Raw genomic sequence first — 25,971 nt, 5'->3', positions numbered from 1 at the left:
AAATTAACCAATGGTATGCCTTTTCTTCTCAGTTTTCCTATAATTTCATCTTTAATTCTTAATTTTTTGGAAACCTTCACCACACTATTGTTTTCTCAGTTATATTTCAGTGCTGTTTGTTGTTATTTTTGTAACATATTGTTCTGTTTGCTATTATATATTAATTTGGGCTTATAATTTCTTGTATAAGCATCTATAACTTTCCTACTAAACTGTAAAACCAGCGTAGTTATTAAGCTGTTTAACCTAGACTCTGGCAAGTAGTAGATCTTCATAAATATTAGTTTCCTTATCTCTTTGCTGTATCTGATCAAAATATTTATACAGGGGCTAGTGTTGTGGTGCAGCGAACCCACTTGCAATGCTGACATTCCATATCAGAGCACCAGTTTGAGTCCTGGTAGCTTTGTTTCTGATCCAGCTTTGTGCTAATGCACCTTGGAAAGCAGTGGAGGATGACCCCAGTATTTGGGCTCCTGCCACCCATGTGGGAGACCCAGATAGAGTTCTGGGCATCACGCTTTGCCTGGCCTAACCCCAGCTGTTATGGCCATTTGGGAAGTAAATTAGCAGATAGATGATCTCTTTTTCTGTCTCTCCATCTCTGTGTCACTCTCCCTTTCAAATAAATCTTTTTAAATACATTAAAAATAGTTATAAACATTAGGAATTTCATCCTTTTTTAAATTTTAATTTTTACTTTGGTGGTACATTGTGCATGCTAACCGTTTGCTTATCTGACTGTTTTTACCTTGAATGATAGCTTTATCACATTTTTTGATTTTTTTTCTTCTTTAATTGAATCTTCTTTCTTTAAGATTTTATTACCACTCTTACATGTTTTAGATTTTTAATTTTTTAGTTGTGGATTTTTCTCATCTATTTTGAGTCTTTTTTCTCCCAATGCTATTAATTCTCAAAATCCAGATTTTCCTTTTCTTACCTTACGTTTAGCATTGATTGTAGGTTTTCTGTGAGCTTTTTCATTTTTCACAAGTGATACTACAATGTGGCACTTTTTAAAATTAAATCAGAAACAGTAGTATATTCATTTGGGCATTGCTGACTTGTAATTAGAATTTTTAAGTTAAATTGAGAACATCAAAGCAGCTCCTGATTTTTTAACAGAAAAGATTCCTGTGTTTAATTGGACCTATGTGATTGTATACATTTATAGCGCACATGGAGGATGAGGGGAAAAGTAACATGTTACAGTTTGGGTGCTTGAGGTTTATTGGTACTAGTAGTTGATGTGGGGAAATTTGAGAGTGGGCTTTTTGAATTTTAAGTTTGACTATAATGTTCTTACATGAGAATCTTTAGATAAGCAGGAAGCTTTGCCAAAATAATTTTTTATGTAAGATTTTACGTTTTCTTTGTGTTTGTTTTGGTTTCAGTTGCTTTTCTTCTCCATCTTCAAACTTGGCAGAGTATACCACAACAATGTCCTTTCTAGTAGCAAATAAAATCATAGTGAGTGTGATGAGATTAAATACACAGTTTAGAGAGATTCTAGTTCCTCTATAATTGACTCCAAATTCTAGTTCTGTAAGGGGATGTATCATCAGATGAGGGGGAAATTGTTATATCACCTCACTAAAATCATTTCTTAGCATAAGAAGACTGATGTTGGCCTGTTGGTCAGTTTCAGAGTAAGATCAAAAGAGAGGACTTAAAATTCAGCTTCCAATTAAAAAAAAAAACTGGCACTAAGTGCCTATTATTGCTTAAAAGTATTTAAGTAGCTTATACCTTGGAGAATATTTCTTCAATAAATTAATAAAGATATACAGTTCTAGAAAAAAGTAAACCTTGCCTTTTAATTTTTATTTTTTTTTTAATTTCTAGGCAAGGCCATGTGAATCTTCCTCCACTAGAATTCAAGCCAGCTTTAATGTTGGAAACCTTTAGCATCAGTGCTGTTGTAATGGAAAAGTCAGTGTGCACCCCTCAAAACTCTACAAGTGCCCTTTCTTTTCATGATCTCAACAAGCGTTATTACAATACCTTTCATTGCAACTTTACTATTTCCTGTCAGTCAATAAGCCAGCATGTAGATATGGCTTTGGTTCGTCTCATTCATCAGTTTAGCACGATGATAGATGACATTAAAGCGACTCAGACTGACATTAAACTCAGCAGATACACAGCTGGATCAGCTTCCCCAACACCTACCTTCAAAACGAGAAAGCATCGCGATTTTCGTTCATCTGACTTCAGCCGAAGTTCTAGAGGAAGTCTAAATGGTGGCAATAGAGTAAACAATGCCAAGAACAAACGGACCAACAATGAGAATAACAAAAAGGAATCTCGAAACAAAAACTCATTAGGAAGATCTGAAAGAAGAACTTCAAAAGTGTCTAGGAAAGGTTCAAAAGATGTAGTGGATCACATGACCATTCACATGGATGACTCAGATTCAATTACAGTGTCAGAACAAAGTGAGCCTTCAGCTGAGTGCTGGCAGAATATGTATAAATTACTGAACTTCTATTCACTTATCTCTGATCCAACAGGAATATTGGAAAAATCTTCAGAGACATTTGGACCAGCAGGTAACAGACATTTTTATGATTTTAAAATTTCTTTTTAGAATAGCAGTAATACCAAAAAAGTAGGTGGTTCATAAGTTTTTCTTAATTTGCAATTGGATAATGGAAATGCAGAGAAATTGGTGGTCACCAAGAGGAGAAAAATGATAATGGCTTTCAGATATCCTGCCACCCTGTTTACCATTTTCCCTAAGCGTTGCAGAGTATGTTCTTAAAGGATTCAGACAGACTTGATTTCAAACATCTGGCTCCACTTTTTACTGTCAATAGGAACTTGAGAAAATATTTAAAATTACTAAAGCGTTTTGGTGAGGAAGGGGAGAAATTCGGCTCATGGGTCATGTGAAGGAAAGGAAGTTAGAATGTCATTCCAGTTTGCAATGCTCATTTCTAAAACTTTATATTTCCCATTTACTTATAAAGGAGTTCGGAGCCCTACGGAGCCAACGTGTAAAGTTGTGTTTGAGAATGAACAAGACAACGTCAGTTTGACTAAGACACAGAGGAAGCGTAGCTTGGTAACTTCTGAACCTCAGTACGTTACTCTGATAGTGTTTGGAATTGGCATGGTGAATCGCACACACCTAGAGGCAGACATTGGTGGGCTAACGATGGAATCAGAGCTGAAGAGGATCCATGGCAGTTTCACCCTTAAGGAAAAAATGAAAGGTGTGGCTATTTCCTGATACTATAGTGTCACTTTTCTGAAGAGAACCAGTGCTGTGTCTCCAAAATTTTTACTTGCCAATTTTTCTTCAGAAAATAAGATTTCCCAATTCTGGGGTAGGGTACCAAGAGCTTTAAATATGTTGAATATGAATGAATTGAGGCAGATTTGATGGATATTGAGCTAATATACCTAATGCCCAGTGCCACTTACTCTTTATCTATTACCATCAGCTAGTAAGATGTCTTTATTGGATGAAAATTTCAAAAAAAATGAAATTTGTAGAATATTTCCTTCCCTTTGTTACTCCTGTAACAAAGAATTAATTTTTTAAAGATTTATTTATTTATTTTAAAGTCAAAGTTACACAGAGAGAAGGAGAGGCAGAGAGAGAGAGAAAGAGAGAGAGAGGTCTTCCATCCACTGGTTCACTCCCCAGTTGGCCACAACAGCTAGAGCTATGCCAATCCAGAGCCAGGAGCTTCCTCTGGGTCTCCCACACAGGTGCAGGGGCCCAAGGGCTTGGGCCATCTTCTACTGCTCTCCCAGGCCATAGCAGAGAGCTGGATTGGAAGTGGAGCAGCTGGGACTTGAACTGGCACCCATATGGGATGCCGGCACCACAGGCGGTAGCTTTACCCACTATGCCATAGTACCGGCCCCGAGAAATAATAAATTTGAAGATGTACCATTGTTATATGTATACCAAAGGAAAAAATAATGTTGCTATAGATGGTCAAATGCCTTTGATTGTAAAATGCTCCCAATTTCTAAAAAAATACTTTAAAAAATGCTTAGAATCACTTGATAAACAGCATGGAACTGCTGTTACAGGAATTTCTTTGTACCAATGACTCTATAATGATCAGTGTCTCTTCTTCCTGGTAAAAACTTGTCAGGTTATATTCCATGGAAGGAAATTATGAATCATCATGTGTTGTTTTGTTAACTCCGTGATTGCTAAATATGTAAGGTTTAATCAAAAGTTGTTGTGAACCTCTTTTCATTATAGACCAATCATACGTGTTTTGTTTTATACGCTTAGCATTTATAATTTACTCAAAAAGTAATTTTAAATGAAAACTTATGTAACATTAAATCGAATTCTCTGTAGAAATCAAATGAATTCTGTGTTTTTAAGAACAGTACAAACATGGAAAAATAGATAAAGGACATAAACAATACACAAAAATTCAGAGGGCTGGCATTGTGGTGCAGTGAGTTAGGCTACCACTTGTGAAGCAGGTATCCCAGATAGCAGTGCCCATTACAGTCTTGACTTCTGATCCAGCTTCCTGCTAATGTGCCTGGGAAGGCAAAGCGTTATGCTTCACATACTTAGGCCCCTGTCACTCATGTAGGAGACTGGTTAGAGTTTCTGGCTCCTGGCTTTGACCTGGATCAGTGTTGGCTGTTGCTGTGATGTGGCCATTTGGGGAGTAAACCAGTGGAGAAAAGATATCCCTCTCCCTTTCAAGCTCTGTCTCTCTCTCTTTTTTTTTTTTCTCCCTCTCTCTCCTTTCTCCTCTTTCTTTGTTGGTCTGCCTTTCAAATAAATAAATAATTAAATCTTTAAAAAACTCATTCAAATGACTGAGTTGAAAACAAATTGTTCACCTTCATGGATTACAAAATTACTAGTTTTTTTTTTCTGTTGGTTTAGCAAAAATTAATATTGTCTGTGTTTGGTGAGAAATACAGAAATGGATATTTTGTTCACTTCTTTTTTTAAAAAAAAATATTTATTTGAAAGGCAGAGTTACAGAGAGGCAGAGGCAGAGAGAGAGAGGTCTTGCATCTGCTGGTTCACTTCCCAGGTGGTTGCAATGGCAGGAGCTGCGTGGATCTGAAGCCAGGAGCCAGGAGCTTTTTCCAGGTCTTCCACATGAGTGCAGAGGGCCAAGAACATCCTCTGCTGCTTTCCCAGGCCTTAGCAGAGAGCTGGATTCATAGTGGAGCAGCTGGGACTCAAACCAGTGCCCATATGGGATGCTAGCATTGCAGGCAGTGACCTTACATGCTATGCCACAGCACCGGCTTCTTGATTCACTTCTAAATGAATATAAATGGCTTTAACCATTCCAATGGTTGCTTTAATAGTTTTTATCAATAAAACACGCTTATTCTTTGATTCAGTGATTGCAGATCTGGAAGCTTAGGTTGGAGTCAAAATCAGAGGAATCAGTGTTGTGGCATAATAGGTTGAGTCATTGCCTGCAGTGGCATTCCATATGAGCACTGGTTTGAACACTGGTTCGAGTCCCAGATGCTCTGCTTCCAATCTAGCTCCCTGCTAACGTGTCCAGGAAAGCAGTGGAACATGGCCCAAGTGCTTGGCCCCTTTGACCCATGGAGGAGATCAAGATAGAGTTCCAGGCTCCTGTTTTTAACCTGGCCCAGTGCCAGCTGTTGGCAGCCATTTGGGAAGTGGACTAGTGGATGGAAGATCTTGTTCTCTGTGTGTCTCTCCTTTTTAATTCTGCCTTTCAAATCAGTAATTGATTCTTTTAAAAAATCTGAATTATATGAAAAGATGGTTGTACAAATATACAGCCAAATGTCTGGCTTTCAAGTTGATTAAGTTGATTTCAGTCATATGTGTCTTTGGAATTTACTTATTAAAAATTATTTTGCAGAAATTATTAATACAAAAACTGCTAAGTAAAAAATATGGACAAGATGGTATGTGTAGTTTGATTTTGTAAAAGTAATAAAAATATTTATATTGTATTAAAATTAAAATTATTATGGGGACCCAGAATGCTAGTTTATATTCTGTTTTGCCTATGTATTTTTGGATTTTCTAAGTTCTTGCCCCTAAATTTTCTCTCTGAGATTTAAAATGCATCAGGCTATTTAGTACCAGTAGACTATTTAATGCATTAATGGACTATTAAAATATATAATTTGCATTCCAATTTTGACATGTAATATGTGTCTATTTGAATGCATAGAAATAAAAAAATATAAGGAAAGTTTTTAAAAAGTAATTCTGAGGTAGCTGGCCTTGTGGCACAGCAGGTTAAGCTGCTGTTTGCAATACCAGCATCCTATATTTGCATGCTGGTTCAAGTCACGGCTAATGCACCTGGGAGAGCAGGGGGTAATGGTCCAAGTAGTTGGATCCTTGCCACTTTGGTGAGAGACCAGGATAGAATTCTTGGCTCACAACTTCAGCCTGGCCTATTCGTTGTGGCTATTTGGTAGTGAGCCAGCAGATGGACAATCACTCTCTGTTGCTCTTTCAAATTAATTAATTAAAATTATTTTTCAAAAAGTTCTGAAATAATTGAACAAGTTTTACTATGAATTTAAAATTATTTTCTAAAGATTTATTATTTATTTGAAAAGCAGAGAAAATGAGAGAAACAGAGATATCATCGTCCCTTACCTGGTTTACTTCCCAGCTGGTTGCAACAACCTAGGGGCTGTGCCAGCCTGAAATCAGAAGCCAAGAACTCATCCTTATCTCCCGTAAGGGTGTCAGGAGCCCAGGTACCTGGGCTGTCTTCTTCTGCCTTCCCAGACATATTAGCAGGGAGATGGTTCAGAAGCAGAACGGCTGGGACTTCAACCAGCTTTTCTTAAGAGAGTGCTCTCATAGCAAGCAAAAGGTTAACTTGCGGCACCATAGTGCCAGACTCTAGAATTATTTTTGTCGTTGAATATTTTATGAAGAAAAAACAATTTTAATATGAAGTACCGTTATTTTATTTCCAGAATTCAAATAATTATTTTTTTCCATTTAAGATGTTTTACATCAAAAGATGACTGAGACATGTGCCACTGCTCATATTGGTGGAGTTAACATTGTGTTGCTTGAAGGAATTACACCAAATATACAGTAAGTGTATTGATTTTTATTATATTTGTTACTGTTTTATAGAAATTTAAAGGTCTTTGGATGAACCTATAATTGCTAAGCAATGAAGTTTATACACACGGAGTTTCCAGATACTGAGATTCTGAATGTCATTAGTAATACCAAACAGTAAAATGTTCTGAGAAAAATAATTTTTCTCCTTGGTTTTGATACTTACCCCTGCCTCCTACCTCCCCCAAAATGCAACTCTCAGTACATTAACGTTGTCTAATAAGAAAAATGATCACAGTACAATTTCAGCTCAACATGTAAGAGGCAAATGCTCATGTAATTCAGATAGTTCATAAAAAGTATTAGGCAAGCAGTATAGACTTAAGTTTATATTAAATAATTATTCATATTCACACTGAGTTTTAAAACTTCTCTTGTCATTTTTCTACTTAATGTATTTAACAATAAAACCTCTGAAATCTTTGTAAAAGTATAGGTAAGCCTTTTATTTTTATACCTTTCTTTTAGCCTTTTCCTTATAAGCTGTGTTCTTAGATTTGCTCAGAATTGCTCTGATAATGATTACTTTTAACATATATTCAGATCAGTAATGAATTATTGATATGGCTAACTCTTTCACTTTTTGCATATTCATACCCTTGGTTGTATGTACTGTCACTGCTAGTTTCCTTTCTGTTGAGCAGTTTCATATTGTAACAGCAAAATGTTTTGATAAGTGAGGGTCAGATTTGGAGATTTTTCTGTTTGTTAATATTATTACTACTTAATGTTGTACTGCAATTGTCCTGTAACATATCCATCATTCAAGATACCAACCAAATATTAGATTTGGTTCTGTTTAAATTATTAGTCATAAATTAACTGAGAAGTATGGTCAATTATAGGTCTGATTATATTTTAAAAGTTTATGTTAGGGAAAATTTTCTTAATGTTTATAAATGATCTATAGCTTTCTGCAGTAAGTTTTAGATAAATCAGTAGCCACAGCATCCATTCTACAACCTTCTGGGAGATCATCTCATTTTATATTCTTGTTGGAATAGTTTATAGTAATTCTAGAACAAAAGATGGTGACTTTCCAGTAGTTGCCTAGGGTTCAAATCATATTTCCTTAGCAATATTTTTAACTCCAGAAAATCCCAGTAGTTGTGAGAGATAAGATCTTTCTCTGTCAATTATATATAGATGAGGGGCTATTATTTTATAATAATTTGCCAAGTACATAGTGCTAACTATTGGTAAAGATCCTCACACAGATTATTTAATCTTCACTGCAATCCCAGGAACTGAGGTGGTTTTATTCCACTTTATAGAAAGTTGAGATTCAGAAAGATGAAAATATTTGCCTAAACCTGAACCTGTATTATTTCTGCTTTATCATAATGCTTCTGATGAAAGTTCACCAGTCCAGACTAAGTATGGGATTCTGTGATGCCTTTGTTCACTCTGTTTGAAGTACCATCAGTGCTTCACCCCATTCAGAAAGCAAATAAAATTTCTTCAGATGTCCCAAGTGTTTTATTTATTCTGTGCTCTTGGATCTCGTACAAGCGTAATATTTATAGAACATATTTTTTTTAAATGTTAAATTTGATGATTCTTTTCTCCTTCCAAGTAAATATCCCTTATCTGTTTTACTTAAAAAATAAGTTACTCATTAGTCATTTCAAACTCTAGTGGTAACGTTTTCGGGCATGAATATTCTTTGGCATTTTATTTCCAATTGCATTTAAAAGGAAATAGAATTTTAAAAAATAGTTTGAAAGGGTAAAAATGTTTGAAGTTTGAAGAAAAATTTTAGGAGTGGGAAATTACAAAAGCTTTCCAGTTGATCTGTCCTATTGTAACTAATTTATGCATGAATGCTGATTTCCTTCCTTTTTTGTTTCCTGCTTTCTCTTGAATCTTCATCTGTAGACTGGAGGATTTTCCTACATCTCCTACAAGTACAGCCAAACAAGAGTTTCTGTATGTCCTACTATTCTTTTCAATGGCTTTATGATAAACATAATACTGGCATGTTTTAAAGATTGATATTTAAACTATTCCTCATGGCTGTAAATATATGTAGTTAGTTATTATTTTGTAGCTTTAATATGTAGGCTTTTAAAGATTGAAGCTTACTAAGGAAAACACATAAGAGCTAGTTTTTGGTAATTATTTTGTTGTTGACAGGTTCTAACCTCTAGTTGTGTGTTGCTTGTGCTTTTTTCAACATACTATTAGAATTTTTACTATCACAAATATTTAATTCATGTTTATATGATAGTAGAAGCTAGAAGCTTTCACTTTGCAAAAGAATTTTCACTAATTGCAAAAATAATTAACAAAAATACCTGTATATTTCAGCCTTACAATTTTTTGAAAATGGAAGAGAATACTGCTCTACTGACAGATTTTATCTATAGCTTTCACTGTATGCACTTTTATATTTTGAATGACTTGATGTAACCCATTGTATAGCTGATACTGTGGTTGTAAGTTATACTGAGATACTGTATTTAAAAATTATTCATTTAAGTCTGTCACCATGACAGATTAATATATTACTAAGCAATGGTCATTTCTTTGGACATTTTCCAGACAGTTTGAATATACTGAATAAATGGATAAATTGTGTGTGTGTTTATACATACATAGACACACACACATGCACACACACACGTAAATTTCTGTTTACCATATAACCACAGAAGTCTTCCTAAATATTACCTTTGTTTATATAAACACATATGCAACACTGGATTCTCAATTATATGTCAAAAGTCAGAAAGAAAAGCTAATGGGGCTAATTGCTGTTTTATTGTAAATCTTTTGTGGTATTTCCAGTGGAGATTTTGATATTAAAGATTTCTAGGGTTCTATGTTCCCCAGTTCCAGAGGGCCCCATTCACACTGTAGTCCTTAAATGATGGAAAAGGTAATGGTCCTACACTAGTCAACCTGAACCTGAAACTGTAGAGGATACTTTTGTCAAACCGCACTTGGTGGAAAGATGTTAAGAAGACCTGGACTAAGGAAATAATAGTTTACCAGTTGCCAATATTGATTATCTACTCATAATCTTAATAATTCTTGAAGCAAGTTGTCAGCAGGTCTAGGCAATATAACATATAGTATATTGTAACACCTTTACACAAGAAAGAAGTAGTCAAAATCTCTCTAAAATGATGGCTGTAAAAAGTTTATAAAATGCTACATATGCCTGATATACTTAAAAAATTCATGGCAAGTAACCAAGAAGATGGATTAAAATGTTCACTAACAATGGTAGTCTCCCTCAAGAAATTCCCCTAGATCCATGGTGAGTCTCACTTACAAGGACCACAGTACCTAATCAAGCAAGGATCTTTGCCCTTATTTACTGAGTCCAGGCAATGGGACTTTGTAGGTAGGAGAGCCTTCTTTTAATTTATCTTAACATAATGAATAATTATTAGAGTGGTTTCTTTAAACCATTAATTGAAATTTTAAAGTAGAGTGAGCATTTTTTCTCTTCATATTCAGTGCATGTCTCTCTTAGTGATTGTATAGATCCTTAAAATAAGTTGGAGAAGAAAAGCAGAGTTCTAATTGGGAAAGAAAATGGAATGTTGTGTGTGTATGTATGTATAAAATGTTTCCGTGTCCATTCTTTTACATGTGAGCATACACTTAATTTCCTTCTATAAATTCTTCCTATTAAATAGAATGCTATTCAGTAAAGTATAAAATATTTTAATATTTTTAGAAAATACTTGTTCAATATATGATTTAAAGACATGAAAAATCTTGTCATTCTAACTCATTGAATAATTTACAGTTTTCATTTTTAATTTTTTTTTCAGAATTCTCTTTCTTTGGCTGTATTTTAATTGTCCTCTTTCTCTATTGATAGAACGGTAGTGAAGTGTAGTATTGCCAAGTCCCAGGCCCTCTACAGTGCTCAGAGAGGGCTGAAGACAAACAATGCTGCTGTGTTCAAAGTAGGAGCTATCAGCATCAACATTCCTCAGCACCCTGCTACCTTACATAGCATGATGGTTCGAAGTTCTCACCAACTATCTAAACAGATCTCAGACCTCATCAGGCAACCTTCAACAGCGTAAGTTTTATGTTTGTTGATATTTTATGATTCTGTATACTATACAAGGATATTCTGCATCATGAAAAGTTTGGAGGAAGATGAAGGGTTACTTCTCAGTGCTAACCATTATGGACATTGGGGCAGGTGGAGAGTAGACAGACACCAACATTGGAGAATCATACTGGATATCATTAAAATACCATGTCAGAAATGAAATTGTTGGTATTACATATTCCAAAAATAAAGCTGAAAGAATTCTAGAGATTTGAGGCAATCAAAAGAAATACCAATAAAAAGCAAATTGATGAGTTTTAGTTAATCCTTCTTTACTTCTAATTCATTAAAATTTATAACTATATGGTTTAATAGTTGGTGTAGTCATTTTTGCCCATGCATGATTTGACCATGCCACATATATATTTTAAGAAGCACAGTTTCATTTATTCCCTGTGTCTGTAGACTTTCTTCCGTATTTATATATTATATATAGCCTTTCTTCATGCAACTGCATTGCTGAGCTTTACTCCTGGCTTCCAAAAGCTGTAAAAATAACATTAAAATTATTAATTATTTAGAATATGTTAATAATATGTGAACTGTAAAAACATGGTCTCACTATTTCTTTTTCTCCCATCCTATAAAATGGGAGTACATTAATGTGTCTTTTGTTGGTATATGAAAGCATGATTTTCCAATTCTTTCTTGATCTTCAATTATGATATAATATCGTGACTGAAGTTGAAGAAGAAGTAAAATTTTAAGTACTATTCTCCTATAAATGAAATCTAGAATGTATTCATCAATCTTTGTTTCAAAATAGGGAATTTTTCCTTATTATACTGTGTAGTCAGTAGGGCATGGTAGTTTAAAAATCAGGCTCTGAAGTCAGAATGATTGTTTCCAAGTCTTAGGTTCATTACTTTATAGCTATATTTCTCATTTGCAAAATGTAGATAAAGAATTTTGTGAGATAAATGAGATAAAACACACAGTACCGGACACAAAATTATTTTTTTTGTTGGTGTTGGTGTTTTTATTTATAATGGAAGTAATAGTGATAGTGATAATTGCAGTAGCATTACAATCAACAGTACTAAAATCAACAGTAGACTTCATAATAGTTGTCATAAATCTTGTAAAATCAGGCAAATCTGGATTTCATTCCCAGTTTCACGTTAATGATATGAATTGTCTTGGCAGTGTAACATTCCAGGAGTTTATATTGTTAGTAATTCTTCTTGTTTACTTTCTAAATCATCATTGTTCAGTAGCTTTTTTTTTTTAGAAAGTCTTCAATATTGATCTGATATTTGGAAGAAAATATTCATACAATATTATTGCTGTTTTTTACTGAGAAATCTCTAAACTTTATATAATAAAATGGTAGTTACTTATTCTAAAATTTTGGGGGGGTTTGTAGCCCACAGCCTGCAAAAGAAGATATTGCAACCCCACTGCCTTCTGAAAAAACCCCTACAAGCGTTAATCAAACTCCTATTGAAACAAATGAATTTCCTCAGCTACCAGAAGGTTTAGAAAAGAAGCCTATTGTTCTTAAATTCAGTGCCATGTTAGATGGTATAGCCATTGGAGCAGCACTTTTACCATCCTTAAAAGCCGAATACAAGATGGGAAGAATGAGAAGTCATGGAATGACAGGTAAGGTTGAATTTTGAATTGATTCTCTTAAAATTGATGATTTGTTTGATAAACTAGTAATATTTTGATGAAACAATAAATTTGGCTTTATAGATAATCATATAAAAACTAAGTAATTTTGGTTGCAACCTTTATATTTCAATAATAATATTCTGTAGTCAAATAAAAAATACCAGTGCACCTCTTTGCCCCTGCTCTGCTTCCCACCCAGCTTCTAGCTAACATGTTCCCTGGGAAGCAGCAAGTGATGGCTCAGACACTTGTGTCCCTGCCGTTCACATGAAAGACACATTTGGAAATCTGGACTCTTAGCTCTGTCTAGCTGAGCCCTGGCTGTTGAAGGCACTTGGAGAGTAAACCTGCAGATAGAAGATCTCTGTCTCTGTTGCTCTGCTTTTCAAATAAATAAATAAATTTTTAAAATTATTCAATTGTTGAAGTCATTTGTCTAATTTAAGCTTACAGTAGATGAACCTGTTTATATACCTCTTTAGGGACTCATAGTCTAAATAATTTGATTTTCACATTCGGTACAGTTAGTGCAAATCTGAGGTAATTTGATTTCTTCAAAATAGATGCTTCTGAATGTTTTTGTGACCCTTTTGTTATCCTTCTTGCTCTAAAAAACAGTTGGAGAAATATGGGCTAATAGTATTTGTTATATATTTATATTTGATTGAACAGCTATTTGCCAGAAAGTTGATTTAAGGTCAACAGTAAACTAAAATTCATAATGTATACAGTTACATTAGTAGTTATTGTTAAGATCAAAGATATATAACTTGACACTTCATGAATGTTTCAGTGACTATAATTTAATTAATTTGAAAATTTTTTTCCACTTCTTTCTGCAATAAATCAGGATCAGGAGAGAAATTGTTAACTGCTGCTGTTCTCTATAAAAAAAAAAGCACTGTCTGGATTAGAGATTTTCTGTTTTTAATTTGATATATTTCTCCTGTTTAACCCTTTTATAGTAAGGGCAGGGTTTTTTTTTTTTTTTTTCTCTATTCTGCCTTCTATGAAATAAAGAGCATTTATAGGTAATTCTGTAGCACTTAACACAATACTGAAAAACTACTGAGTTTAATAAATATTTACAGTCATAATAATTATTTACTGATATAATAATCCTTACTGACTGACATTTAGTCACCATATGTTTATTTAAAATATTTTATCACCAATTTTAAAATATATTTTCATTTATTTCAAGATAGATTTGGGGGTATCCATACATTTTCATTAGGTAGTGTTTGTAAAGAGTAAGGAATGAATGAGTGAGTGATGATCTACTCAGTTACTTTTCTTATTTCTTACAGGTGCACAGACAAGGTTTACATTTGAGCTACCAAATCACAGATTGCGTTTTACTTCAAAAGTTTCTGCCACAGATATGTCAACTATTCCTCCTTCTGCCAGTCTTAACCTTCCTCCTGTTACTATGTCTGGGAAATACATAATGGAAGAACATGATAGTTACTCAGATCAAGTGTGGAGTATCGATGAACTGCCTTCTAAACAAGGGTACTATTTACAAGGAAATTATCTGCGTTGTGTGGCAGAAGTATGTTTACTTTTAACTTTTCTTACTCTTTTTAAGTCTTCAAGATCTAAGTATAATAAAATATGTGGTATTCAGAAGTTGAAACTTTTAAAGTAAGACATTAAATCAGTTAGTCCAACAGAATAATTCTGTACTGAATTGGGTGTGTATGTCTGTCTTGATTGTTTTATTTATACATGCCACTTTTTATTTTTAAAATTTTTAATATTTATTTTTAAAATATTTAATATTTATCTTAAAATATTTAATATTTTTAAACTATTAAAGTTTTTTAATGTAGACTTTTAATTTTTTGAAGTTTTGTTTATTTATTTGGGAGCTAAAGAGAACCATCTACTAGTTCATTCTGCTAATGCTCACAATGGGAATGGTTTGGACTAAAGCTGGAATCTGCAGACTGCATCCAGGTTTCGCATGTAGGTGGTATTACTTGAGTCATCACTGTGCCACCGAGGGTCTGCATGAGCAGGAAGCTGGCATCAGAGTTGAGTAGTGAACCCAGGCACTCAGACGTGAGACACAAGTGTCTTTACCACTAGGCTAAACTCCTGTCCCTATTTAAGCTTACTTTAAATATATACTTCCATATCTACACACACACACACACACACACACACACACATATACATATGTATATAAATATATGTTCACCATCTTTGAATTGACATTTGATTTAACATCCATCTCTGCAATATTTCATGGCTCATTTGATTATAAAAAACAATTAGTAGAGCCGGCGCCGTGGCTCAATAGGCTAATCCTCCACCTTGCGGCGCCGGCACACCGGGTTCTAGTCCCGGTTGGGGCGCCGGATTCTGTCCCGGTTGCCCCTCTTCCAGGCCAGCTCTCTGCTATGGCCAGGGAGTGCAGTGGAGGATGGCCCAGGTGCTTGGGCCCTGCACCCCATGGGAGACCAGGAAAAGCACCTGGCTCCTGGCTCCTGCCAGGATCAGCGCGGTGCGCCGGCTGCAGCGGCGGCCATTGGAGGGTGAACCAGCGGCAAAGGAAGACCTTTCTCTCTCTGTCTCTCTCTCTCACTGTCCACTCTGCCTGTCAAAAAAAAAAAAAATAAAAAAAAAAAAAATAAAAAAAAAAAAAAACAATTAGTAGCTAATATTCATCATATGCTTTATATGCATTACCTTTTGCAGCCCTTTAATCAACCTTGTGCAGTAGACATATTTTTTCTCAGTTTTTTGAGTGAGGAAACTGAGCCCTAGTAAGGTTACATGTTTCATACAGATATACATGATTATGTATGCTAATCTAAATGTCATATAGAAAGATAAAGTAGATTCATACACTGATTTCTTTACTAAGGTAAGTTGAAAGCCATCATGCATGGTTGCATCAGTATTTTTTCATTTGATACCTGAACATCTGTCAAAATTTTAATCATTTGGATACATAACTCTTCATTTGATTCGTGGTATGCAGATTATCTGTAACTATCATAAGTTGATGTAGTAGAAAATTGAAGCTGAAAGAGTAAACAGCTTTTCTTAAGTCTCCCAAGTATCAAGGCAGAGACAGGAGCCATACCTTGGTGGTCTCCCTCCAGGCGCATTGTGCTGCCCCCACTTCTTTTTTTTAAAGATTTTTAATTTATTTTATTTGAGAGGCAGAGTCACAGAGGGAGAAATAGAGAGAAAGGTCTTCCATCTGCTAGTTTACTCTCCAGTTGTCCACAGTAGCCCAAGCTGAGCTGACCCGAAGCCAGGAGCCAGGAGCTTCTTCCAGTTCTCCCATGCGGGTACAGGGGCCCAAGCACTTGGGCCATCCTCTACTGCTTTCCCATGCCATAGCAGAGAGTTGGATCAGAAGTGGAGCAGTTGGGACTTGAACCGGCACCCATATGGGATGCCAGTACAGCAGGCCAGGGCTTTAACCTGCTGCGCCACAGTGCTGGCCCCAGTGCTTTCTATTCTCAGTCATAAGTGCCTAAACTTTAACTTAGCAATACTATTATTATTGCTTCATTTGAAAGAAAATAAATCTAATACAGTGAATTTTATAATTTTATAATTCCTTGCTAATATTCGATATTAGATGTTAGAACACAATCTCAAATTTAGTCAAAATGCATTTGATTTCGAACATTTAAAAGAATCTAAAATTGCATCCCTCTTAGAACTGCCTATTTTACTATTACCTGAAATAAACATACCTGAAAATCATTTCCACCCTTGTTATACTACACTAGATAGAAGAAAAATGCTTAAAGCGACTTAGACTTCCTGTGACTTCCCTCTTAAGACTGCCAAACCCATTTTGCTCTTTTAATTTTTGAGCAAGAAATGAAACCTACCAGAGTGGTGAGTGATAAGGCATTTGCCTTAGTCATAAATGTGTTTAAATGTATCTTTCCTGTGTATTCAACTTCATTTAAGAGCTGCTTTCTTATAATACTTTGTACTAATCAAAGGGCACATATAATATTAAAGCTCAATAGGGTATCTACCATTTGTCATTTCGCTCAAATGTAAGGCTAAGATCCAGATTTTTTTTTAAAACATCTATATTCTTTTCACCTAATATCATACATAGAGTATAAGATCAATAAATGTTTGAATAAACCAAATTTACTTTTCCCGTAGAGTAATATTTGTCTATTTTCTAAGACCATAAAAATTATCATTAAAATAAATTTAACTCTAGGCAAAATTTTAATTTCAAAGTTAGCAGATTATATAAAGTATAATTTTCATTTGTTTTCAAAGTATTTTTCACACCTTTTTGACTTCTTTTATTTCAAAGAAAAACTGGGGTGTGGGAAACAGAGTGTAGCCCTTAAGGGTATTAGGCTTATGAAGTATTTAGGGACTCTGACTATCATGCATTCTTCTTCAATATATTGGTTTCAAATAGTACATAATTCTCTCTTTTCCCTCAGAGATATGCAAAAAGTTTTAGAACTACAATATAGTCAGTAGTGTTAATATAATACTTTGACTTTTTTGACAGGTTGGCTCCTTTGAACATAATCTCACAACTGATCTTCTAAATCACTTGGTATTTGTACAGAAGGTATTCATGAAGGAAGTTAATGAAGTGATACAAAAAGTTTCTGGTAAGATGATCTGGAACATTATGGTGGGGGTGTAGGTTTTCATTCTCATTGGCAACATATACTGAGTATTGATCATTGCATTTATATATGATTGTCAGGTAACTCATGAGAAACTATGTATTATTTTTCTGGCCTACTCACCTGCAAAGTCTTTGCTTATTATTTTAGTCATGTGTAATTTATGCACTTAAGATTCATAAACTTCCCAAGGCTTCTTTACCACTCCATCTCAAAAAGATAAATAAATGAAGCTCAAAGTCAGTCAAACTAATCTTACTCATTTGGGAACAAAATTTAGATAATATTGTAATATTGATCAAAATATTTAATTGACTTTTATATCATGAGATAATGTATTAAGAGGAATTAAAATAAAAACCACATTGACTCTGTATAACAATTCTTGATGTTGAGTATTTCCAGTGTGAATGTAATCACGTTAAAAGAATATCTAAGCCACAGTTTATAAATTGTCATTAAGAGGACTTTCTCTGCGCTCATGGATTCATTCATTCATTCATTTAACAAACTAAAGTATTCAGTTACAATTTTGATGAGTTTTATGAATAATAAGAGCAAGATGCTGTGACTCTGTCATACAAGGTGCTAGTTCCAGAAATCAGAAAAGGCTCCTCAGAGGAATTTGTATCAAAAACCCTAAAAATGAATCTTAGTTTGGCAGGAATGGAGAATGAGAAAGGATGCAGACACAGTATAAAGATCAGTATTTGATTCAGTCCTGAAGGACAGCATTCTTTCAGTTAGCAAATTAATTCAGTTAGCAGTTGTGCAATTAACAGTTTTCTGCTGGGCTGCTTCTAATTGCATCTGAGGTCAGGAAAGTTATTAATGATCATATCAAGGAAGCCCAGCTCCACAAGTTAAATCATAAAAATTGGATCAGTGGTATTCATGGATTCTTTCTGAAAATTATTGGCTAAAGAACCCTTGAGGAAGAAATAAATATGTTGCAGAATCCCTCTCTGCCGCTGAAAGTGCTTCTACTTGGGAAACATACACAAATTTTGATGTTGTCTATATACTTGGTTAAAATCATATTAGAACATTTTATATGATAAAGTTGCTAAGAATATTTCAAGTTTGTAAATTTGTATGAATTCTGAACATTTTCAAGACCATTTCATTACTGATTATATAAAATTTAAAATATGCTCATATTGACTCAACTTATCTTTCTCATGGTTAAAAAGGAAAAAAAAACACCTAGCATTGTAGAGCTCATAGTGTTAGATTATCACTGTAAGTTTCCCTTCAGACAAGGTGTTTTTAATGAAAGGGAAGGACCTTGCTTAACTTCTATATTACTGTCAGTTAGCAGAGATTCTAAAACTATTCAGTAGTTGTTTATACAGAGCCTTTAAAAAAAAAAGATTTATTTATTTAGGCAGAGGCAGAGAGAGACAAAGAGAGGGAGAGAGAGAGAGGTCATCCATCCTCTGGTTAACTCCCTAAGTGACCTCAGTGGCTGGAGCTGGGTTGATCCGAAGCCAGGACCCAGGAGCTTCTTCAGGGTCTCCTACAAGGGATCAAGGGCCCAAGGATTTGGGCCGTCTTCTGCTTTCGCAGGCTGTAGCAAAGAGCTGGATTGGAAGTGGAGCAGCTGGGACTTAAACCGGTGCCCATATAGGAAACCAGCATTGCAGTTGGTGGCTTTACCCGCTACACCACAGTGTTGGCCTCTATACAGAACTTTAAAAGCAGGACCCTAGGCTAGTTAATGAGGAAGTTACAAAGTCACATGTATATAACAATTGTCAGGCAGGCTTACAGAACTTTTGATGGGAAGGTGAGATACTTTACATGTAGTAATTCAAAACTTAAGTGTGAATGAATGAGAAAGTTAGGCATTATAACTACAAAGAACATTTTATAGGTAAAATTATTGAGAACTTTATGGAAAAGGAAAGAATTGAGCTGATTCTTGAGTAACTTCTTTTTGATGGTTGAGCACATTTCAAAAGTGAGGGATAGATTTTGGGGAAAAAAAGGGACAGAAAGGGATGTTTATTGGCTGAGAATGAAGTTAAAATTCTGGAAATGTGAGGACAATTATGAAAAATTATAGTAGCTGCTTTGAGGATTGTGTGAGAGAAATGACCAAAGTTGAAGAGCTGGATTGTCAAGTAGCATAGATGCCTAATTGTGTTTAGAACTGACACTGAGGATTTGCTTAGATACTCCTTGTTGGGATCTGAAGATATATGATCCCTTCCCCTAGCAACTCAGTCTGATTGGGGGCACAGCTATCTAAATTTTTAAAAATGTAAGAGAGAGGTGTCTTTTTGGAAGACATTGAATGGCAAGGAAGGATTAAATTCTAGTAAGAATGAGTCAGAGGGTTTAGTAATATGTGATATGACTTGGAAGAATAGGTGGCTTATTGACTTGCTGTCCTTAGGTATTAGGGTTGACATAAGATGTGTGCTTAGTTGAGAAGGTAGGAAATGAAGAAGACCAGAATGTGACTTGGGGGACAGTCATTTTAGAAAATTGAGTTGAGATAACAGTGATGTAAGAGGGCTATGATTTATAAGTTAAATGATGTAAAAAATGAGGTGGCTTAATGCCTTCCAAAATAGTATTAAAAAGTAAGCTAAGGGGCCAATGCTGTGGTGTAGGGGATAAAGCCACCGCCTGCAGTGCCAGCATCCCATATGGGTGCCAGTTCGAGTCCTGGCTGTTCCAGTTCCAATCCAGCTCTCTGCTATGGCCTGATAAAGCAGTAGAAGATGGCCCAACTTCTTTGACCCTTGCACCCGCGTAAGAGACCCAGAAGAAGCTCCTGCCTCCTGGCTTAGGATTGGCACAGCTCCAGCTGTTGCGGCTAACTAGGGGTTAAACCAGCAGATGGAAGACCTCTTTCTGTCTCTCTCTCTCTCTGTGTAACTCTTTCAAGTAAATAAATAAATCCTTTTAAAAAAATATAAGCTAAATACTATCCACTGAGTCAAAGGAATGTTAGACTTATTCTTTTTTTTGTTGTTGTTTTTTTTTTTTTTTTTTGGACAGGCAGAGTTAGAGAGACAGAGAGAAAGGTCTTCCTTTTTCCGTTGGTTTACCCTCCAAGTGGCTGCTACGGCCAGCACATTGCAGCCAGCGCATTGCACCGATCCAAAGCCAGGAGCCAGGTGCTTCCTCCTGGTCTCCCATGGGGTGCAGGGCCCAAGGACCTGGGCCATCCTCCACTGCACTCCCGGGCCACAGCAGAGAGCTGGACTGGAAGAGCAACCAGGACAGAATCCAGCGCCCCAACCGGGACTAGAACCCGGGGTGCCAGTGCTGCAGGTTGAGGATTAGCCTAGTGAGCCGTGGCGCAGACCGAATGTTAGACTTCTAAAAGATGTGGCAACAGAAAAAGCCACATTTGAATAAAATCAGGGCATCAGAGAAATAGAAAGTATAATTTAAGACAACAGAAACTTTTTAGGTAGTACATGGAAATGGAAACTAGAGGCAAAAAGAATGGGAGGGAATAGTTAGTTGGTACCTGGAGAGGATTATAAACACACACACACACAACCAGAGGTAGGGCCATCAGTGATGATGCATGGGTAAGAGATGGTTGTGGACTTGAGATACACAGTGGAAATAAGAATTAATTATTATTTGAAGAGAAAAACAGAAAAGATAACCACGGCAGGGACAGGTGCAAGCATATAGAGAGCCACTGAGCATACAGAGACCTAGGTAGTCTACTTGTTCTTCCAAAATATAGAATCATGTATGTTAAGGTATTACTGACCCACAAATCTTGATTACTTTGATCCCTATCTCTTCATCCATGTTATCCTTTCTCTTTACTGTGTGTTTATTCATCTTGTGTATATATATCTTTTTCTTTTTTCGGGTCAAGCTGTGTGTCCTTGTCTACCTTTTCTCTGTCTTACCTTGGGTGAACCTCCCTATATTTTCATTTTCTGCTCTAGTAGAAAAGTAAAATACATTATTATGATGCTAATTCATAATTTAATAATTTGAGCCCTGATCAAATTTCAAAAGCCCATAAAAGGTTAATTTCTGTCTCAAAACAAGCAAAACCTCTTTTTTATCTGTTTGGTTCTTCCTATATACAGACTTCCGGGATGATGCTAAACTGAACATTTATACATCAAAACTGATCATTTTAAGGTAGAATATTTGAAAGATAAGCATGCAGAAAAGTTTCCAAACTAAAGAAATTGAAAATAGAAGCTAGATATTAAAATATTAAAACATTAATTCTGAATCTGTATTACCTAGAAAAAGGAAAAGCATAGTTAATAGGAATTTTCTGAAAGAACTGTTAGTCCCTTCACTGTTTTGAAATTTACAGATCAAATGTTTGATGCCCTACTCTTTATTAGTAGTGTGCATTACCTTATTTTTATTTCTCTACCTTTATTTTTTCTTTCTTTTTTGTGTACAGCACTTTTAAATACAAACAACAAAGTTCACATTGTTGGTTGAAAAAATTAGCCCAGATTACTTTTTTCCATTGATCATCTTTTCTGATATTTGTAATATGTTTGGTCCAATGGCCACATATAATGTTTTAATTTTCTTTATAAAATATGCTTGCAAATTTCTGTAGATGCAGAATTATTCCATCTTATATACATCTGCTTTAGTGAACTGTAACTTGGCCAGTGATCTTTGAGAAAGACTGGGTTAATAGTCATTGAAAAAATATCTGTTTTATGGGAATTTCTTTGTTAAACAAAACAGTTACTTTTTTCCTTTTAAAGAAATTACCCCAATCCCCAATTGTTTAACCACTTTTAGGTGGAGAGCAGCCTATTCCTCTCTGGAATGAGCATGATGGAACAGCAGATGGAGATAAGCCTAAAATTCTCCTCTATTCCCTGAACTTGCAGTTTAAGGTAACTTATAAATGATAATAGTATTTTAAAGGTATTTTTCTAATTAATTAATGTATGGTTGTCATTCCAGAATACTTAGATCAACTTGATGGTTTTGAAATACTATATTATTTGTTTCACTGTTGTAATAATTTATCTAACCACTCCATTGTAGTGAGTATTTTGTTTTTTCCAGTTGTTGCTCTTATAATTTACTTTGCAGTAAATGTTTTATATAATACTTTTATAGGAATCTTAATGTTTCTAATAGTTAAGATTTTAGTATTCTTAAAATTAAGTCATCCTTACTAAATAGTCATTTAATTATAATTAATATAACCCAGGGGCACTGTAAATACAGAATACTTAAATGAAATTTCATTGTTAAAAATGTCTTACTAGATGTTGGGTGACCAAATGGCCCAACCACAAGCATCAGCTCTACGCCTGCCCCACCCTAATGGGATTCCTTGCTCCCACTTCCCTATCCCCTGCAAGAGTATAACAGGACCTGTTTCCCCACACATGTGCTCTCTCTCTTGACCTCTCTCTCTTGCTCTTTCGCCCTCTCTATCTGGTTTGTCAGGTTTTCCTCAACCCGACAATAAATTTTTCCCTTAACTCTGGTGTTAAGTGTGTTATATGGTGGCCTTAAATTCATTTTCCATGCAATTTTTGGGGGCCCTACATATGCATGGACTTAAATTTTTGTACCAAAATAAACTTTATCTTTTAATAAAAAAAAGTCTTACTAAGCATGAACATTTAGAATGTTGGCAGCTGTATAACTCATTAGACATATCCTATACATGTTATCTGTATATATGAAATACATGAAATTGGTTCACCTTATATAAACAAAAAACTCTTGTTTATCATGTGTTGAAAGATTTCATTTAAATATGTGTACATTGTTGATTTAAGATTCTTTTTCTTCCTCCTAACCTATAATTTGCTAGGGCATTCAAGTAACAGCTACAACTCCATCAATGAGAGCTGTGAGATTTGAAACTGGATTGATTGAATTGGAACTTTCCAACCGACTTCAGACAAAAGCTTCACCTGGAAGTAGTAGCTACCTGAAACTATTCGGTAAATGCCAAGTGGATTTAAATCTGGCATTAGGACAAATTGTCAAACATCAGGTGAGTATAGAATATTTTGATAATAGAACTGTAGCTTTCAAATTTGACAGTGAGTTTGAAGTACTTTAATTTGTATATTGCTGTATTTGAAAAAGCACTTAAGTTCCTAAAATTTCTTATTGTAAATTTTAATTTTAAAGTCATCTAAGAAGGCCTTTACAATTTTCATTTCATTGAGTATTATCACAGCATATTGTAACAGTTTAGAGTAAATGCAATCACAGGAAACTTAATCCAGTATCTATATAAAAATTTGATTGTAAATTTTTAAAATTTTCTTAAACATTATTTCATTACCTTTGTACTAAACTTCTTAAACCGTTAAGTTTATATCTTCCCTATAGAATATTGGTTAACTTTTGCATATAATAATGTTAAATATATAAAGCTAAATAGACAGTAGTCAATAAGTTTCTCTGATTTATAAAAAGTTACTGATAGCTCATTGGAGATTGTTGTTGTTTCTGTTTTGCAAAAATTATTGTGTTGATTTTAATTTTCCCTCTTTTTGATTTAAGATTTATTTCTTTATTTATTTGAAAGGCAGAGTTACAGAGAGGCAGAGGCAGAGAGTGAGAGAGAGAAAGAAGTTTTCCATCCGCTGGTTCAATCCCCAAATGGCCGCAACAGCTGGGGCTGGGCCAATCTGAAGCCAAGAGCTGGAAGCTTCTTCTGGGTCTCCCATGTGGGTGCAGTGGCCCAAGGACTTAGCAGAGAGCTGGATTTGAAGTGGAGCAGTTGGGATTTGAACCGGTGCCCACATGGGATGCTGGCACTGCAGGTGGCAGCTTTATTGGCTACACCACAGTGCCAGCCCCCCTCCCCACTTTGATTTAAAGAATCAGTTAAAAGAATGCCAATCACAGTTTCAAAATTGAATCACTACTTTAAAGATTAGGTAGGGAAAAAATGAACAAAAATTTCTTATTTTTAGAAAGCAAAGTAATTTTTTCAAAGGAACACATTTTGAGAAGAGGACATTGGCATTCAGATTGTGAATGTCATCTTAATTTTTCTTAATTTAAGATTTATTTATTTATTTGAAAGGCAGAGTGACAGAGAAAAAGGGAGAGTCAGAAAAAGATCTTCCGTCTGCTGGTTCATTCCACAAATGGCCACTATGGCCAGGGTTGGTCTGGGCTGAAATCAGGAGCCTGGAACTCTATCCTGGTCTCACATGTGCTTGGTAGTGGCTCAAGCACTTGGAACCATCTTTCACTACCTACCGAGGCTCATTAGCAGGGAATTGGATCAGAAGAGGAGCAGCCAGGACTCAAATCCATATCTGGTATGGGATATTGCCGTTGCAAGAGGCTACAGGCTACATCACAGTTGTGCAATGCCAGTCTCCATCCTAGATTTTATATGAGCTTAACTATGACTGTGTATTTACCTTTTATATGGCTGTTCATATAGCATACTTCAGATGTGTCTGGTACAGAGCACAAGGTCTTTCATAACAATTGAAATAGAGAAAATGTACTTCTTTTGATGAACAATGTCATAGTGGTGTTTATTTTTTTTAATTAAAACATTTTCTGGGCCAGTATTGTGGTGCAGCAGGTTTGGCCTACTGCCTGCAATGATAACAACCCATATGGGTGCTGGTTCTTGTCCCAACTGCTGTGTTACCAACCAGGTTGCTGCTAATGGGCTAGGAAAGTAGTGGAGAACGGTTCAAATACTTGGGCCCCTGCACACATGTGGGAGACTTGGATAAAGCTCCTCTCTTTTGGCTTCAGCTTGGCCCAGCCTGGCTGTTGTAGACAGTTGGGTGGTGAACCAGCAGATGGAAATTCTGTCATTCCCCTCTCTATATTAACTGCCTTTTGGGTAAATTAGAATTTTTCTATTACTTGATTTTATTAAGCTTAACATTGTATTTTAGGTTTATGAGGAAGCTGGTTCTGATTTTCATCAAGTTGCATATTTTAAAACCAGAATTGGATTAAGAAATGCCCTCCGAGAAGAAATCAGTGGTTCTTCAGATAGGGAAGCTGTGCTCATTACCTTGAATAGACCAATTGTTTATGCACAGCCTGTGGCCTTTGATAGAGGTAAGAAAAAGTCAATCCTAAAAATTAGAAATGTTTTGCTAGTGCTAGTTTAAAATCATCTATGGCATATCAGTGTAAATATTTGCCAGCTAAATGTTGTCTAAATCTGAAACGTGGTCATTTTTATTCCCTTCAGTTTGGAAGTTATACATTTAAAAGTCATTTTGCTTTTCCACATTTTAATACACGAGAGTGTCTAATTCAGAAATGTAATTGTGATACCATTTTTTTGGATAACAGTTGCACCCATTTATCTTTTAACACTGTATTTATTCTATAAATACTTCTTGTGTAGTATAAAAGCTGAATAAAAACATGGATCCCTGCCCTCACAAAACTCTTAGTTTAGCCGGCGCCGCGGCTCACTAGGCTAATCCTCCGCCTAGCGGCGCCGGCACACCGGGTTCTAGTCCCGGTCGGGGCGCCGGATTCTGTCCCGGTTGCCCCTCTTCCAGGCCAGCCCTCTGCTATGGCCAGGGAGTGCAGTGGAGGAT

At 35.4% G+C, this 25,971-nt stretch overlaps 1 protein-coding gene across 20 annotated transcripts in view; it reads left to right on the top strand.

Annotated features, from left to right (window-relative positions):
- The window catches only part of BLTP1 (bridge-like lipid transfer protein family member 1), a 244,321-nt gene that overhangs the window by 153,430 nt on the left and 64,920 nt on the right, over positions 1-25,971 (top strand). For 16 of the 20 annotated variants that reach the window (XM_089302558.1, XM_002717235.6, XM_070047637.2 and 13 more), the window contains 11 exons: positions 1,849-2,555; positions 2,976-3,221; positions 6,970-7,063; positions 8,972-9,022; positions 10,932-11,138; positions 12,541-12,779; positions 14,102-14,346; positions 17,311-17,416; positions 22,199-22,296; positions 23,235-23,420; positions 25,309-25,477. In XM_089302558.1, the coding sequence (XP_089158684.1) occupies positions 1,849-2,555; positions 2,976-3,221; positions 6,970-7,063; positions 8,972-9,022; positions 10,932-11,138; positions 12,541-12,779; positions 14,102-14,346; positions 17,311-17,416; positions 22,199-22,296; positions 23,235-23,420; positions 25,309-25,477 (2,348 nt within the window). The remainder of the gene's footprint in view (positions 1-1,848; positions 2,556-2,975; positions 3,222-6,969; positions 7,064-8,971; positions 9,023-10,931; positions 11,139-12,540; positions 12,780-14,101; positions 14,347-17,310; positions 17,417-22,198; positions 22,297-23,234; positions 23,421-25,308; positions 25,478-25,971) is intronic. The other 4 variants (XM_070047638.2, XM_070047636.2, XM_008267930.5 and 1 more) reach the window with 1 other exon arrangement.

The sequence above is a fragment of the Oryctolagus cuniculus genome, chromosome 8 (assembly GCF_051225735.1).
Source record: "Oryctolagus cuniculus isolate XC-2025 breed Fujian yellow rabbit chromosome 8, ASM5122573v1, whole genome shotgun sequence".
Lineage (NCBI taxonomy): Eukaryota > Metazoa > Chordata > Mammalia > Lagomorpha > Leporidae > Oryctolagus > Oryctolagus cuniculus.
This window is presented reverse-complemented; position numbering and strand designations above follow the sequence as displayed.